We start from the raw sequence: 14,217 nt of genomic DNA on the forward strand, positions 1-14,217 counted from the left end.
AACACTTTCCTGTCTCCTCCAATCCTAATTCCAACAAAAAAACTTGTAGGAGTTGGCTTCAAATTTAGGCTTGTAATGAAATGTGAATTCTTAAGATATGGAGATTGGCTGCTAGCTAAATTCTTTTGTGTCTAAAATTAATGATGGAAAGTAAAATATATGGAATTTTTAAAAATGTGTCTCCTTACTATAATAAGCAAGGGCTAGCAGAAATATTATAATTAGTTTCTCTAAAATGGGTTTAAGCCCCTCCTTCGCTGTTAAAAAAAAATGATTCTAGGTACAGAGGTAACCCTTGTGCTTCCAGTTTTACAAATCATGCAGCATAGACAACCTTTGAAACAACCTCAGAAATGCAGTTACTATAGTAACTCTTATACGTTATAGTAACTTATAGTAACTCTTGTACGTTAGTTCTCTGAAACGACTCAGACTCCTGAATCTGAACAAGGTTACCTCACCATCTTCTATGCTTTCCTCTCCTCATAAAATTTATCATCATAACACTTACAAATTCGATAGAAAAATATCTACCCCATTAACTATACAGAACCTATTTTTCCGGCTCAAGGATTATTTCTAATGTGTATGTTTTCTGATACCTTTTCTCTTGGAACACTATCCAATAAAACAACAGAAATCAAATTCTACTTTTGACCATCACTCAACTGTCCCTGACTTGTCTTTCCAATTTTTTCCTCTCTGTTTTAGGCTTTTTTTTGGGGGGGGGGGAAGTGACAGAAATATTTACTGTGTCAACAATACAAAGTTTTTTTATATTTTATAGATATATAACCAATTAAGATATATAACCAATGGTCCCTCTAAAAAATGCTTGCTTTTAAAAAATTTGACTGTGAGATATGAATCAAGTTTAGTGAGTAAATATCTGTGTTACATGAACAAAAAGCCAAACACATTGCTAACTGATACTTGTCCAGTACCATGCCCTCACCCAAGGGATCATAAGGGCTTCTCCTAAAAAAGATTCTCCTTATGGAAGTCATACCTATACCAGCTCTAGACAGCAAAGAAAGTCCTATTTCATTTAATGATAAATTCCATTTGTATAGCAAGTTAGAGTTTCTAAGGTGATTCCATGTACACTATACCTTATTTAATCCTCACAAGAAAAAACAATTTTCCTAATTGTTTCTCGAGCATGCTGAGCTAACCAAGGAACATCTGAAATTAAACATCCTATAGTCCTACTCTACTCAAGTTTCTTGGAATACTCACTGTAAACAAAGAAAGTGAATGATTCTAGTGATCAACAAATCGTTTTTCCATTTAGTTTATGTTTAATTCTTTACTTTTTTCAGTTTATTTTCAACTTTTTGCTTTCGGTAAGAAAACTTGATAAAACAATAAAAATAATTAATGGTGATGGACCATAATGCAACTTTTGTGCATAACTGAGGATTTATCTAAATATTGAGTGACACTGCAACAATAAAACTTGCATTCTCACATATATGGCTATTTAACAAGGCTTCTCAGAGTTTACTTCTATAAGAACTGAAAAATGAAATAGTAACATAAATTTTTCTCAATAAGAAATGCTTATGTGATAATTATTAAAATTTATAATACATTTGTAATGTTACTTTGACCAGCTATAAATAATAATCAGGGTAATGATGATTATAACACAGGAAGAAAAATCTCTCAGTATCTTCTAGTAACAGGAAATCAGTAACTTAATTTCAATTTACATATATATATATATATATATATATATATATCAGACAAAAGTCATTAAAACATAAAATACATAACATTAAAACAAAGTTCAAGGAAAAGAGATGTAAAATTTGTATCAGAGTTGCTCCACGTTTTTAAAAGATTTTATTTATTCATTTATTTGAGAGCCAGAGAGTGGGAGTGGGGGGGAGCAGGAAGAAGATCAGAGGGAGAAGAACAAGCAGACTCCATGCTGAGTGCAGAGCACGATGCTGGGGCTCCATCCTATGACCCTGGGATCAGGAACTGAGCTGAAATCAAGAGTTAGATGCTAAACTGAGTGAACCACCCAGGCGCCCCAAGTTGCTTTATTTTTAAAACAATAAACCATGGTAAGTATCATGCTTTTATATTTAGATTACCTGGATATGCTTAATAAAAATGGTTAGCAGTTTTATTTTAAAATGTGAGTATCTGGGCACCTGGGTGGCTCAGTCAGTTGTATCTGCCTTCAGATCATGTCATGATCCCGGGGTCCTGGGATTGAGCAGCACATCGGGCTCCCTACTCAGCAGGGAGCCTGCTTCTCCCTCTCCCTCTGCCTGTGCTCTTTCTCCGTCAAATAAATAAATAAAATCTTTAAAAATAAACAAAATAAAATAAAATGTGAATATTTAAGGGGCACCCAGGTGGCTCAGTCAGTTAATTGTTCAGTTCGGTTTTGGTTCAGGTCATGATCTCAGGGTTGTGAGATTGAACCTTGTCCAGCTCTGTGCTCAGCGCAGTCCACTCGAGACACACTGTTTCTGCCCTCCCCCTACCCTGTCAAATAAATATATCTTAAAAAAATTTTAAAAATTGTTTTTGAATATTTAAAATATAATGTAAACTACATTTTAGGAAGTTATTTAAACTTAAGATGAGGGGTGCCTTGGTGGCTCAGTGGGTTAAGCCTCTGCCTTTGGCTCAGGTCATGATCTCAGGGTCCTAGAATCGAGCCCCACATTGGGCTCTCTGCTCAGTGGGGAGCCTGCTTCCCCCTTTCGCTCTGCTTGCCTCTCTGCCTACTTGTGATCTCTCTCTTTGTCAAATAAATAAATAAAATCTTAAAAAAAAAAACTTAAGATAAAAATTTCAGATGTAAATTTAAAAATGTCAGAGAATAGTTTAAATAATAGTTTAATAAAATAAAAATGATAATAATATAGTTTTAAAAATTCTTTGAAGAAATATGTGAGCACAAAAAAAAAGTCTGAAGATCACAATACAATCCAAACCATGCTTCTAGCTTTAGGTTATTAAATGTGAAGCTGGCACAGATTTGAGGAATTCAGATTTTCTGCTTCATCCTGAATAGTATCAGTATAGTTAAAGATAACTTATATCCTAAAATATTCAACCAAAACCACTTTGTTACCCAGCATGGGAGAAAACTAAAGGGCCCTTAAGGCATAAGTTACCATGTATCAAATCAGTTGTCTGACTTATAAATTGTCTAGTAACAACCTTGTGAATCATGATGCTTGCCCAGACTAAAGAATAGCTTTCCTTAGCAAGACTTAAAATTATGGGAGCTTTCAGGATGTGTTTCTCTCATGGAAGCACTTAGTTAAATTATATCGTTTAATCAGAATGCCTACATAATGATAAAATTATTGGCTGCATTATCAATATTACTGTAACTGCAGAATCTGCTGCAAAAAGTGGAAGTATGCTAAAAAGTGTTCTACTAGACCAAACTGCAAGCCTCACAAAAACACCAGTACCCCAGGCTTTCAAGACCATCAGACATACTTTAGCTAAGTAGCTAGGAGCTACTAGTTAAGGCTCCTAAAATCCAGTATTTCAATTCAAAAAAGTCACTGAAAAAAATTTACTTAAGTATTAAAAAATAATTATAATAATTTCAATAAGTAACTCTTCTTTACCACCCACAGATGAGGGTGCAGCCTCAAAGGGGTGGGCTGATAGCTGATTTAAATAGACAAAGACAGAATGCATTTTAGTAAAAGCAAGCAAGAGGTTTGATTGACAGTTCTTGGAAAAAGGTTAAAAATTCAAAAGGACTGACTGCATGTGGCTCAGAACCTAAAAGCTTTTCCCTCCTCCCAACAGAAGAGCAGTCTCAAGTAATAACTGGTTGCTATGGAGATAAGAAACTAGAGAGATCAGAGAACTCAATTTGCAGTTAAATGGGCTGGAAACAATCCTTACTACTTGGTGAAGGAATGCGATTAAAAATATACATGATTGCCAGAGGGAATCTTTTTCACCTAGCATTTCCCAACCTCATTAATGAACAAGGGTCTAAAAAACCAAATGAAAGCCCAAGGTGTCTAAGGGCACAATTAAACATAATCAGGATTTTACACATTATCACAAATCCTTCCTCTTCTGGATGACTTTGACTCTTTTTGGCGGTACATGTTAGTAAGTACTGGAATGAGACTAAAATTGTGTTCAAGAACAAAGTAGTATATGTGAGGGGATTCCAACTTCAATGGAAAAAAAGAGCATGACAAATGGAAGAGCAACCAGAGTAAGAAACAGATATAAGTAGTGAAAAATCTTCGGGTTTTAAAAGATCTCTTCGCAGTCACAGAATACCTTTGTGAGTGCTGTACAGGGCTGCAAACGTGACCGTGAAGAAAGTTGTGGAGTACTTCCCAGCATTGACCAAGTGAGGGAAGGCCCTCTTTGTGTCCCGATACCGGCGCAGGCACTGGATGAAACGAAGCCACGCGGGAACGCACTGAACAATGGCCCGCACTCCATACGAGTATTTGTGGCAAATTTCGGGTTCTGTGAAGATTTCAAAAGAGAAAAAATTGTAATTTAGGAGAATAACCTGTTCAGATCATTTCATTATATATTATAACCACTATCAAAAGTCCCTAAAAACAAGAATCCTGTGTTTTAGAATCTCTTTCTTTTTTGCAACAACTACGTTCTCAAACTTTTTAGTGACAGATAAGCCAAGGAAAGAAGGTAATTCCATAGGGTGAACCTATAGGGAAAATCTGCCCTCTCATATTTCAGACTACCTGTTCTGAATCACTTTCTTTGCAATGTGATAAAACTATAGGAAAATTAGAAGATGAGTACACTAATTAAAGGAAAAATATTAGTTCCATAATTTAATACATCTGGAAAACACAAATATCGCTGATGACTCTACTTAATTTCATGAACTCCAAAGTGCCATAACTTATAGCAACGGGTTATACACGCTCTACTCCACCCTTTTTTAATGAAGAGCAGAGTTTATATTTTTAAATGAGAAGAATGGAGTTGGTAAATCAAATTTTCTTCAAATTCTGAGGATGCATTATAGTGTGATCACGCTGCAACAGAGTTGTGGTCTGCTGGCAATCAATGAAAATGTGTTGCCACTGGCTTTATTAACTTTTATTAGATGTTACATAATCTGTCTCAATTTGGTCTTTGACATTAAGGCAAAATTCCTTAATAATTTGAACTCCTGGCATACACCACGCGTGGGGAAAAGAGCCAGAAGAAAAAACAAGATCCCCAGTAAGAATTAAAAAACAATCGATAATGACTTTCTCAAAGCGTGTGATCTAGCTCTAAATAATCAGTATTTTTGCTCATAATACAGCAATACTGTGATGGAAACTGTTGGCATTCAAGCATTCGTGATATAACTACCAATGTACTAGAATTTTTTTTTTTTTGGTTTTAGAATTCTTTTAAGTGTAAGTTGCAAATCTCTTGGCAAATGGATGGCTAAAATCATAACATAATTTAAGAGCCAAATTGTGTCAGATAAAGAGATTGCTAAAAGAGTGCCAAATACGTTTAATTAAGTTTGTAATATTATTGGATGAGTTTTCACCTGATCTTAAATTTCTCATTCCCAAAATTTCTTGATTTACGTTGGCAGTTTAGAGGTACGGACGCACATTCATGCCCTACCTTCCGAATTACTTGGCAACAGGCCCCCACTTTCATCCCATTTGAGCTCAAAACTGTAGAAGCAGATCATATACTCCAGGTCCATCAGTATCACCGACAGGCTGTTCAGCTGATCGGCCAGCCAGAAATCAGCAAAGCCTACTTTGTGGAAGGGGGCCGTAAATACTCGAAACTGGGGGAACGAAAAACAATTTAAGAACACAGAAACAAGAAAATGCATATTAAATTTCTCTAAGTTTTGTCTGACCATGCAGCATGATTATTTTAGCTGAAAAAATGGAAACCAATGAGCCAATCACTAACACAGGGGACCTGGCAACAGTGGCCGGGTTGAGCGCTAGTAGTGAAGGCAAGGAGCTGAATAGATAGCCAAGAAAGGAAATTAAAGTAGGATAGAGAAGGCCGGAGTAGCTATCGTTAGGAAACAGAAAGCAGAGAGGGTGGGAAGAGTTGAAGCTGAAAGCCGAGGGTGGCAGAAGATGGAAGCACAGAGAGGATGTCTAGTGTTCGGCTCTAGGGTAAATTTTGCTAGGACCCATGTGCCATGATAATTTCTGGAATAGCCTCCCATCTTAGCTGCGATGAGAGCTTACCTAACTGAATACAAAGCTCTTCTTTGCCTATAAGGGAGAGGAAAGGAAGAATGGTACATCACCTGAAGCATGCCTGCCTACTCTCTAAATCAAAGTCACTTTTAATTCACTAATACCTTGTTAATAATGGTATTTATCTTGAAATTATGCCATAAAATCATCAAATCATATCCCCACTGTTATAAAACAATGTCAAATGAATTCAGATTAAATTTACTATGTACTAATCCATGCTATATATTTTTCTCATAATGTATTTTTCATAATCCATTAACTAAAGCAATTCTATGAGCCTGATACTATTCATATCCCCCTTTTACAGATGACCTTGAACAAACTCCTCCTGACCTATTCTGTGGAAGACTGTTTAGCAATGCAAAGGGAAATCTGGCATTGCAGAGAGAGGAAGACTTAGATACTAATGTAACCATTAGAAACAGGCTCCAATTGTGCAGAATGCCTTGAGAGGTCCTAAGGAAAGTGAAGATGGGATGAAGGCAGCTTTTATTCTCAACCTGTCAGACCCTTTCTATCTCAAACAGGTAAAAATGAACTCCTAATACAAGGAATTCTCACAGAGCAGCAGTTTTGAGAAATTAAAATTACAGCTCTCTTACCATCTAGCTATATTCATTTAGTAGACATATTAAGCATGGGAGACGAATGGCTCTTTCCCCTCACACTTGGCTGGTTCTATTTGTTTTGTAAACATTTCTCTTTATTATTTGATGGAGATAAATGGCTATATTATGAATCCATCCTGGACACCAACTATCTGTGAAAGGTATTGGACTGGGTCTTTGGAAATTAGTCCAGATATCTGCAGGGCATAGTACAGGCTTTGCAATATTTTCTGGAGCTGATATATTTTGAGTCCATGGCTCAATTTCTTGATCATTCTCTTGCTCTTTTAATAAGTTGTATAATAACCCAGAGAGAGAAGCTATATCATTTGCAACCATAAATTTTTTTGGGGGGTGGGGTAAGGGGTGGGGGCTTAGTGGTTGAGATCTTAGTTAACTAGGCATGAAGAGGTTCTGATACCAGTTTATATACTATTTTAAGAAACTCTGGGGTACAGAGCAGACTTTAAAGATTCAAAGAGAGAGAACAAGAGGATAATTCAAGATATAAGATCAAAAGGATCAGGAAATCGAACTCAATCCCTAGTCATGGACTTTCATGAAAACGATAGCGTAGAGCAAATTTCTTGTGGACATGAGACAGGCTACCATCCCTCTCATAATCTGCCAAATCCCACCTCAAAAGCTAACTAATAAAGAAAACCTCCTTAAGAGCAGAAGAGGAGGAGAATGCACTAAGAGATAGGGAAATGGGATTACAAAAGAAAGGGAATGCCATGAAAATAGAAACTGGAAGGGAAAATTTACAGAAGAGAGAAAATGAAAAAAGGAAAAAAGGAGGGGATAGTAAATGTTGGTATAATACAACTAAGGAAGGAATCAATATAATTATAGTCATACAACATTTAACAAAGATTAATTATTACCAAATGTCAGCCATTGTGGAAGTACAGAGAAAAATAAAACATAGTTTCTACTCTCAAGGAACCAAAGTCTGGTTGGGTAAATAGGTACCTAAAGACATAACGACAGCACTGTGTAGTAAGTGCTATTACAGATAGATACACAAAATATCCTAGAAATACAAAGAAGGGAGAGCAAGTAGCTCTGTCAGAGATAGGGTAGAGATGAGGGGGGTAGAAAATAAACAGATCATACTGAACTCCTGACATTTACACATACTCAAATTCTTCTTCTATTTATCTGAATTCCCTTTTTGGAGTAAGGAGAATTCTCCTCTTTCCGTTCTAATTCTGGCTAAGGGCTTCCAACTTCTACATTGTGATTTTGATTAAAATGATAATGATTCACTGGGTAACAGTATTAAGAAAGCTAGCAACAATTAAAAAAAATCTGGTGTTTTACCCACATACACAAAAAGCCAGTAATAAGGTATTACAAAGGATATACGCTAACATCATTTTCTAAGTTAACGCAGATAGTTAAGGAAATGAAGTTTAATTTCTAATTTTAGAGGTTTGTGAATAATCACACTCTTTGATTTTTATATTCTTTAATTTGAACCACTAGAACAAAGTTAAACACCTTAGGTAAGGTCACTATCAGGTCTCACTGTTAAATGGCAGTGGTTAAGAGTACGGATTGTAGAACCAGACTGCCTAGACTCAGTTCCATCTCCATTACTTACTGGCTATGCATTTAACTCCTTTGAAATTGGGTTTCCTCATTTATAAAATGTTGATTGATAGAACCAACCTTATGGTTATTAAAGGATGAAATAAATTAGTACATAAAAATGTCCAGAAAAGTGCACTATTTAATGAGAATACCTCTCTATTCTCACAGTAGAGACATGTGTAAACACTTTACTATAAAACAAAAGAAATTATTGGAAAAATCAATTTCCAAATTATATAGGAAAGGACTTTAATTTAAAAACTTTAAGTAGCTTTGAGATGCCTGGGTGACTCAGTTGGTTTAGTATCTGACTCTTGGTTTTGGGTCAGGTCATGATCTTGGGATCCTAGGATGGAGCTCCACATTGGGCTCTATGCTCAGCGTAGATTCTGCTTAGGACTCTCTCCTTCTGCCCCTTTTTCCCCAACTCTCTTCCTCTTTCTCTAAAATAAATCAATAAATCTTAAAAAAAATACGTTAAGTAGCCTTTTAGAATAAATTTTTTTTTTTTTAAAGAAAATCTGAGCCATTGCTTATGTTTCCCAGTTGGATTTCCAATTAGGATAAATACAGATCTGCAGAGATTTATGACCTAATTAATGCAAATAAGCTACTAATTTGACATGTAAGTATCAAAATAAATGAATTTCTAGTAAAATTTTTTTAGCTTTTTGGTGGAGATTTATAGCATATAAATTCCACAGATTCAGATTTAAGTATGATTATAAATGACATCAAGTGCCTACCACTATGGCTAAGTGATATATATTCTTTTCCACTGAAAATTAAAGGAAAAAAAAGAAGGAAATATACTTTTACTTTATGATGAGGCTTTTAAAAAAGAGAAATATAACTAGGGTGGAAATATTTTTGTTAATTCACTAGATATAAGTCTCAGGTTAAGTTTCCTCAGTAAGATCTGAATTAAAATAAGTTAATAGGTCAATTAATGTTAAGATGCTCTATAAATAACATTTTTCCTGTATACAATTATTATTACAAATATAACAAACCATAGTGCTTCTTTGTCATTTCACTGCTTCTGATGGTGCATTTTACTATTCTGTTATTCCTTATTATATTATCACTGCCAACCTATTCCATCAATAAGTCCTCATTTATTAGCACACAGCAGATGCATCGATAAATGTCTAGTCAATGGGGAATTGTTCTGCTAATAAGACTAACTGGTCATGCATGAATCATAGCTTACTATTTAAATAGAGAAGGATGCACTGGGGAAATGCTCACTTTACACACAATGTACACAATGATATTATTCTGTTATTGCAATAATGCAAACCATATTAACGTCTGAGTTTTCTGAGTCTTTCAGACCTCATTTCAAAATAACTATATAGAGATTTCACAATAGTTGAGGCAGAAGATAATAGGTATTTATAATCTTAAAGTTATTTCCTTTTAACCAGAAGAATACTACATATTTATGCAAATAAGTTTTACAATTCTACAAAATCTAGCAATAAAATGACAAATGCTCTCAAAATAAAAAGGTAATCTAATATGGTACTAACTGGACATGATTTATTTTTAATATAAATTTCAAAAAAAACTGGTTCAAATTTTTCTGTCATAAAAAAAGTCCTTTAAAAACATGTTTTCTAAATGATGACCAAATGTATGCAAGGTGATTTCACACTTTTCAAAATACCTTGTACATCTAAGTTTCACACTTAGACCCAAAGTTAGGCCTAGTGGTGCTATACTTAATAGGAATGATTTGCTCTTTTATTTATTATATTTAATGAAACTGGAGGAAAAGAGGGATATTCTCAATTTGTGATAAAAATGCCACTGGAAGAAATAAGAAATAAAAATAAATAATAATCAACTTAGGGGAAAAAAAATTAAGGAGATCTGGGCCATTTTCTTTTCCTGATTGCTATACATACTTAACCTGTACTATAACATAACTAGCTCTTTACTTGTGTGCTTACTATGTTTTTTAATAGGAAAGCCATAATTTATGTCTTCAGATTTAAAAAAATTTAATGCTAGATAAAGGAAATGTACTGGTAAGAACAAAAAAGCCCTCTGCTAAACTTAATGGTCATATAAAAGGGAAAAGAAGTTAAAACTACAATTTTCAAGGCAGTATACTTTCTAAGGTAAAAAAAAAGTAAGACAATAACTATAAGAATTCTGAAAGTATGTGTACAGTCTAGTTAGTTTAATCACTAATCTTCACTTTACTGTTAGTTGTCATTCACAACCTAAGAAATAAGTACAGGAGAGCATTCCTGATTACTTTTGAAAATAGAGCTGGTTTAACTCAGGAGTAAGCAAAAGTCCTTCCCCAAGCTATATTTACACTATCACAAAAAATAACAGTAGCTATTTTTGCAAGAAATTCTATATACTATTGCTGACACTGTATGATTTTGAGATCACTAAGAAGTAGGTAAAGTGGAAAAAGAAATGCAATTTATTATAAACAATAATCAAAATCAGTTTCTCAAATTAAAGATGTCAATCTGGTAAGATATTCTTACTGATTTTAGAGAACTAATCTTTTGTACAATAAAAATGGTTCACTACTACTATCAATTTACAGGAAAATAATAGTTTCACCACTTCTAAAAAAAAGAAATTCAAAGAGCTCTACATATTATCACAGCTGGTTAAATAATTTGTATTTAAAAGTACTTAAATTGATCATGAATTAATTACTATTAATTTGCAAAATCATTTCATATCTGGTCACTTCATCCTCTTTTTTAGGAGGAAAAAAAATGCATGAGTGTTTTTCCCAGGGCCACTGCACAGTACAATATAAGGTGTACTAATTACACTATATTCTACGCCCCTGGATCTAGAGCACCACTCACATAGACTATGAAGTGAACCACGCCTTCTGGAGTTGTACAGTACAGCAGACTGGGTTTCCAATTGGAGGAAGCCAATGACCAATATGCTACTCTAAAAATGGTAGACAAATTTCTGGACTTACCAGCAGTTTAAGCAGCCAAAACCGGGACTTGTAATAGAAAGTTTTGGTGGGGTTGATGAGAAAGAAAACCATAAATCCGTAAAGGACAAGTGGATACACATATGTGGGGATGACACTAATTGGAGCAAAGAAGCATGCCAGAAGGCTCAGGCACCACAATATCCCAAGGAATCCAGCAATCTGATAAGGATGGGAAAGACAAAGAGAAAATTGTTATTTTTATTTTTACCATTACTCAGATACATCTTTAATAAAACAAAGGTAGGATAAATGTTTAGATATTATGTCAATAATCTTCTTCAAGTAGAAGGTGGATTTCAGTATCCAGGAAAACAGCTATATATAGCTAATGTGAAATAAATTCGTGGGACTTTGTATTTTGCTTTGATTACCTCAAAAAGATGCTGATGAGACAAATTGCTTCTTGGATTAAGTTCAAAGATGAGCACATGATTCACTCCAGCCTGTCTCCAACCATATGTGTTGATGCCCAGTAGAAAAAGGAATTCAATCAGGAGAAAGCCACCTCGATAGATTCTTATCAAGGGCCATATACTTCTATCTGTTTCAAGTTTAAATACAGCTGAAAAAAAATCAATTAATTGGTGAGTTAGAAAATTCATAATGTCTCCTCTAGTTGTCTTTTTTCTTAATACTCAATGACACAGTCTTTGGCATAAAAAGTTTTTTACAAATAAAACCTAAGCCTAGATCATCTCAAGAGCATGAGAAACTTGCTTCCAGATTCTTTCCCTTTTTTATTTCACTCTGCAAAATTTCACCACAATCATTTTCCTAAAACTTGACTTTTGGCATGTTAGTCCATTGTTCCATTAGTTTCTTAGATTATAGAGAATAAGAGCAAAATTGTTTAGAACCAAAAGATCAGTTCTATCAGCTAAGTATTTCTGGCATGATATAACTTCCCTGGCTTTGCTCTCTCTCTTATTAAACTGATTATAGTAATACTTATCTCATAGAGTTGCTGTGAAAATTAAAAGACATAGTATGCATGAAAGCAATTGAAAATAAAAGCAAGTGAACAAGGTAATGTCATATTAATGGTAACAGTTAGTATTTATAGAATGCTTACTATGTGCTAAGGATTGTTCTCTATTTTTACATGTAAAAATTAATTTAATCCTCCCACTGGTTCTATGAGTTAAAAACTATTATCCCCCTTTCACTGGTGAGGAAATTACAGCACAGAGAAGCTGAGTAATTTGCTCAGGATTACCAAGCAAGTAGAGGGCAGAACCAGGATTTTAACTCAGACAGTTCTGCTCCAAACCCCACAGGTTTTTGTTTTTTTTTTAATATTTTATTTATTTATTATTTGAGAAAGAGAATGAGAGAGAGAGCATGAGAGAGGGAGAGGGTTAGAGGGAGAAGCAGACTCCTTGCAGAGCACGGAGCCTGAAGCGGGACTCAAACCTGGGACTCCAAGATCATGACCTGAGCCGAAGGCAGTACCTTAACCAACTGAGCCACCCAGGTACCCCACACCCCACAGTCTTAACCATTACATTCTATTGTCCGAATGCCCATAAAAATGTTCAGTAACCACTATTACTTGGTAGTACTCTAATAGCTACAATGTTCAAACACCATAGCCTTGTAATTCAAGTTCTTCACCACAATCTGGTCTCCAACTCACTCTTCCTTAACCTACAGTGCTCTTTTTTAAACGTTAATTCTTATCTCCTCATGAATTTTATTGTTCTTTCACAAATTTGCTTTTTCATATTGGCTTATGTTGCCCCATACCTAAAATGACCTTGCACCTTCTTTCCACCAATTCATATTCTACTTAATATTAAAAGCCAAATCCTTACCTATTCATAAATTTATTGAATCACTGTTTCATTTTGAACCCACTATGTGCCAAATATTTCAATTTGGCTAAAGATTTCTCAGTTTTCTATATAACCACAAAATTATTTATTAGACTCATTTGAAATTTGATTATATACTATCTTATCCTTAATTTAAATAACTACTTACTTCTTAACTTTATATTCTCTATAGTACATAGCATATTTAATAATTTAAAAATAAAAGGGTAGAAAAAGCCTTTGCTTTGGAGTCCAATACTGTAGACCAGAATTCAAATCATAGCTACTCGAGGTAAAATTATTTTATTTTTTCATATCTCCGTCTCTTTATTGTCAATGGTGATAATATCAATTCTCATGAGTTTGTCAAGATTAATATGACCAAAGACTCAAAGATGGCAGAGGAGAAGACCATAGTTTTTTTTGGTCCCAGAAATTCACTGAGATAGCTTTGAAATCATTCTAAACACCTGCAAACTCAATCAGAGACCTAAGAAAAGAACTAATGCAATTCTACAATAGAAAAATGATCACCTTCTCCAAGAATGACAAGAAGGAAAAACTCACCTGACAAAAGAGAATAAGAGGCAGTACTGACTGCCTAATCTGTACTAATTAGGTACTACTGTACCTAATCAGTACTGATATAAGTAAGAAGTCAGAACTAGAGATCAGAATAATGATTATAAAGATACTAGCGGGGCTTCAAAAAGCATAGAATACACTAGAGAATCCCTTTCTAGAGAAATAAAAGAACTCAAATCTAATCAAGTCGAAATTGAAAAGGCAATTAGTGACATGTAAAAAAAAAAAGGAAGCTCTACTGCTAGGATAAATGAGGCAGAAGACAGAATTAGTGATATAAAAGACAAAATGAGGGGCGCCTGACTGGCTCAGTGGGTTGAGCCGCTGCCTTTGGCTCAGGTCATGATCTCAGGGTCCTGGGATTGAGCCCCGCATTGGGCTCTCTGCTCAGC

General features: G+C 34.7%; 1 protein-coding gene across 1 annotated transcript in view; it reads right to left on the reverse strand.

Moving 5' to 3' along the window:
• XPR1 (xenotropic and polytropic retrovirus receptor 1) overlaps window positions 1-14,217 on the reverse strand; it is a 237,692-nt gene that overhangs the window by 42,682 nt on the left and 180,793 nt on the right. The window contains exons 8-11 of the mRNA XM_032862717.1: window positions 11,798-11,988; window positions 11,406-11,585; window positions 5,620-5,791; window positions 4,291-4,485 (exon numbers count right to left, since the gene is read on the reverse strand). Of these exons, the coding sequence (XP_032718608.1) occupies window positions 4,291-4,485; window positions 5,620-5,791; window positions 11,406-11,585; window positions 11,798-11,988 (738 nt within the window). The remainder of the gene's footprint in view (window positions 1-4,290; window positions 4,486-5,619; window positions 5,792-11,405; window positions 11,586-11,797; window positions 11,989-14,217) is intronic.

Source organism: Lontra canadensis, unplaced genomic scaffold, assembly GCF_010015895.1.
Source record: "Lontra canadensis isolate GAN:19392208 unplaced genomic scaffold, GSC_riverotter_1.0 scaffold24, whole genome shotgun sequence".
In the NCBI taxonomy this organism is placed as follows: Eukaryota; Metazoa; Chordata; class Mammalia; order Carnivora; family Mustelidae; genus Lontra; species Lontra canadensis.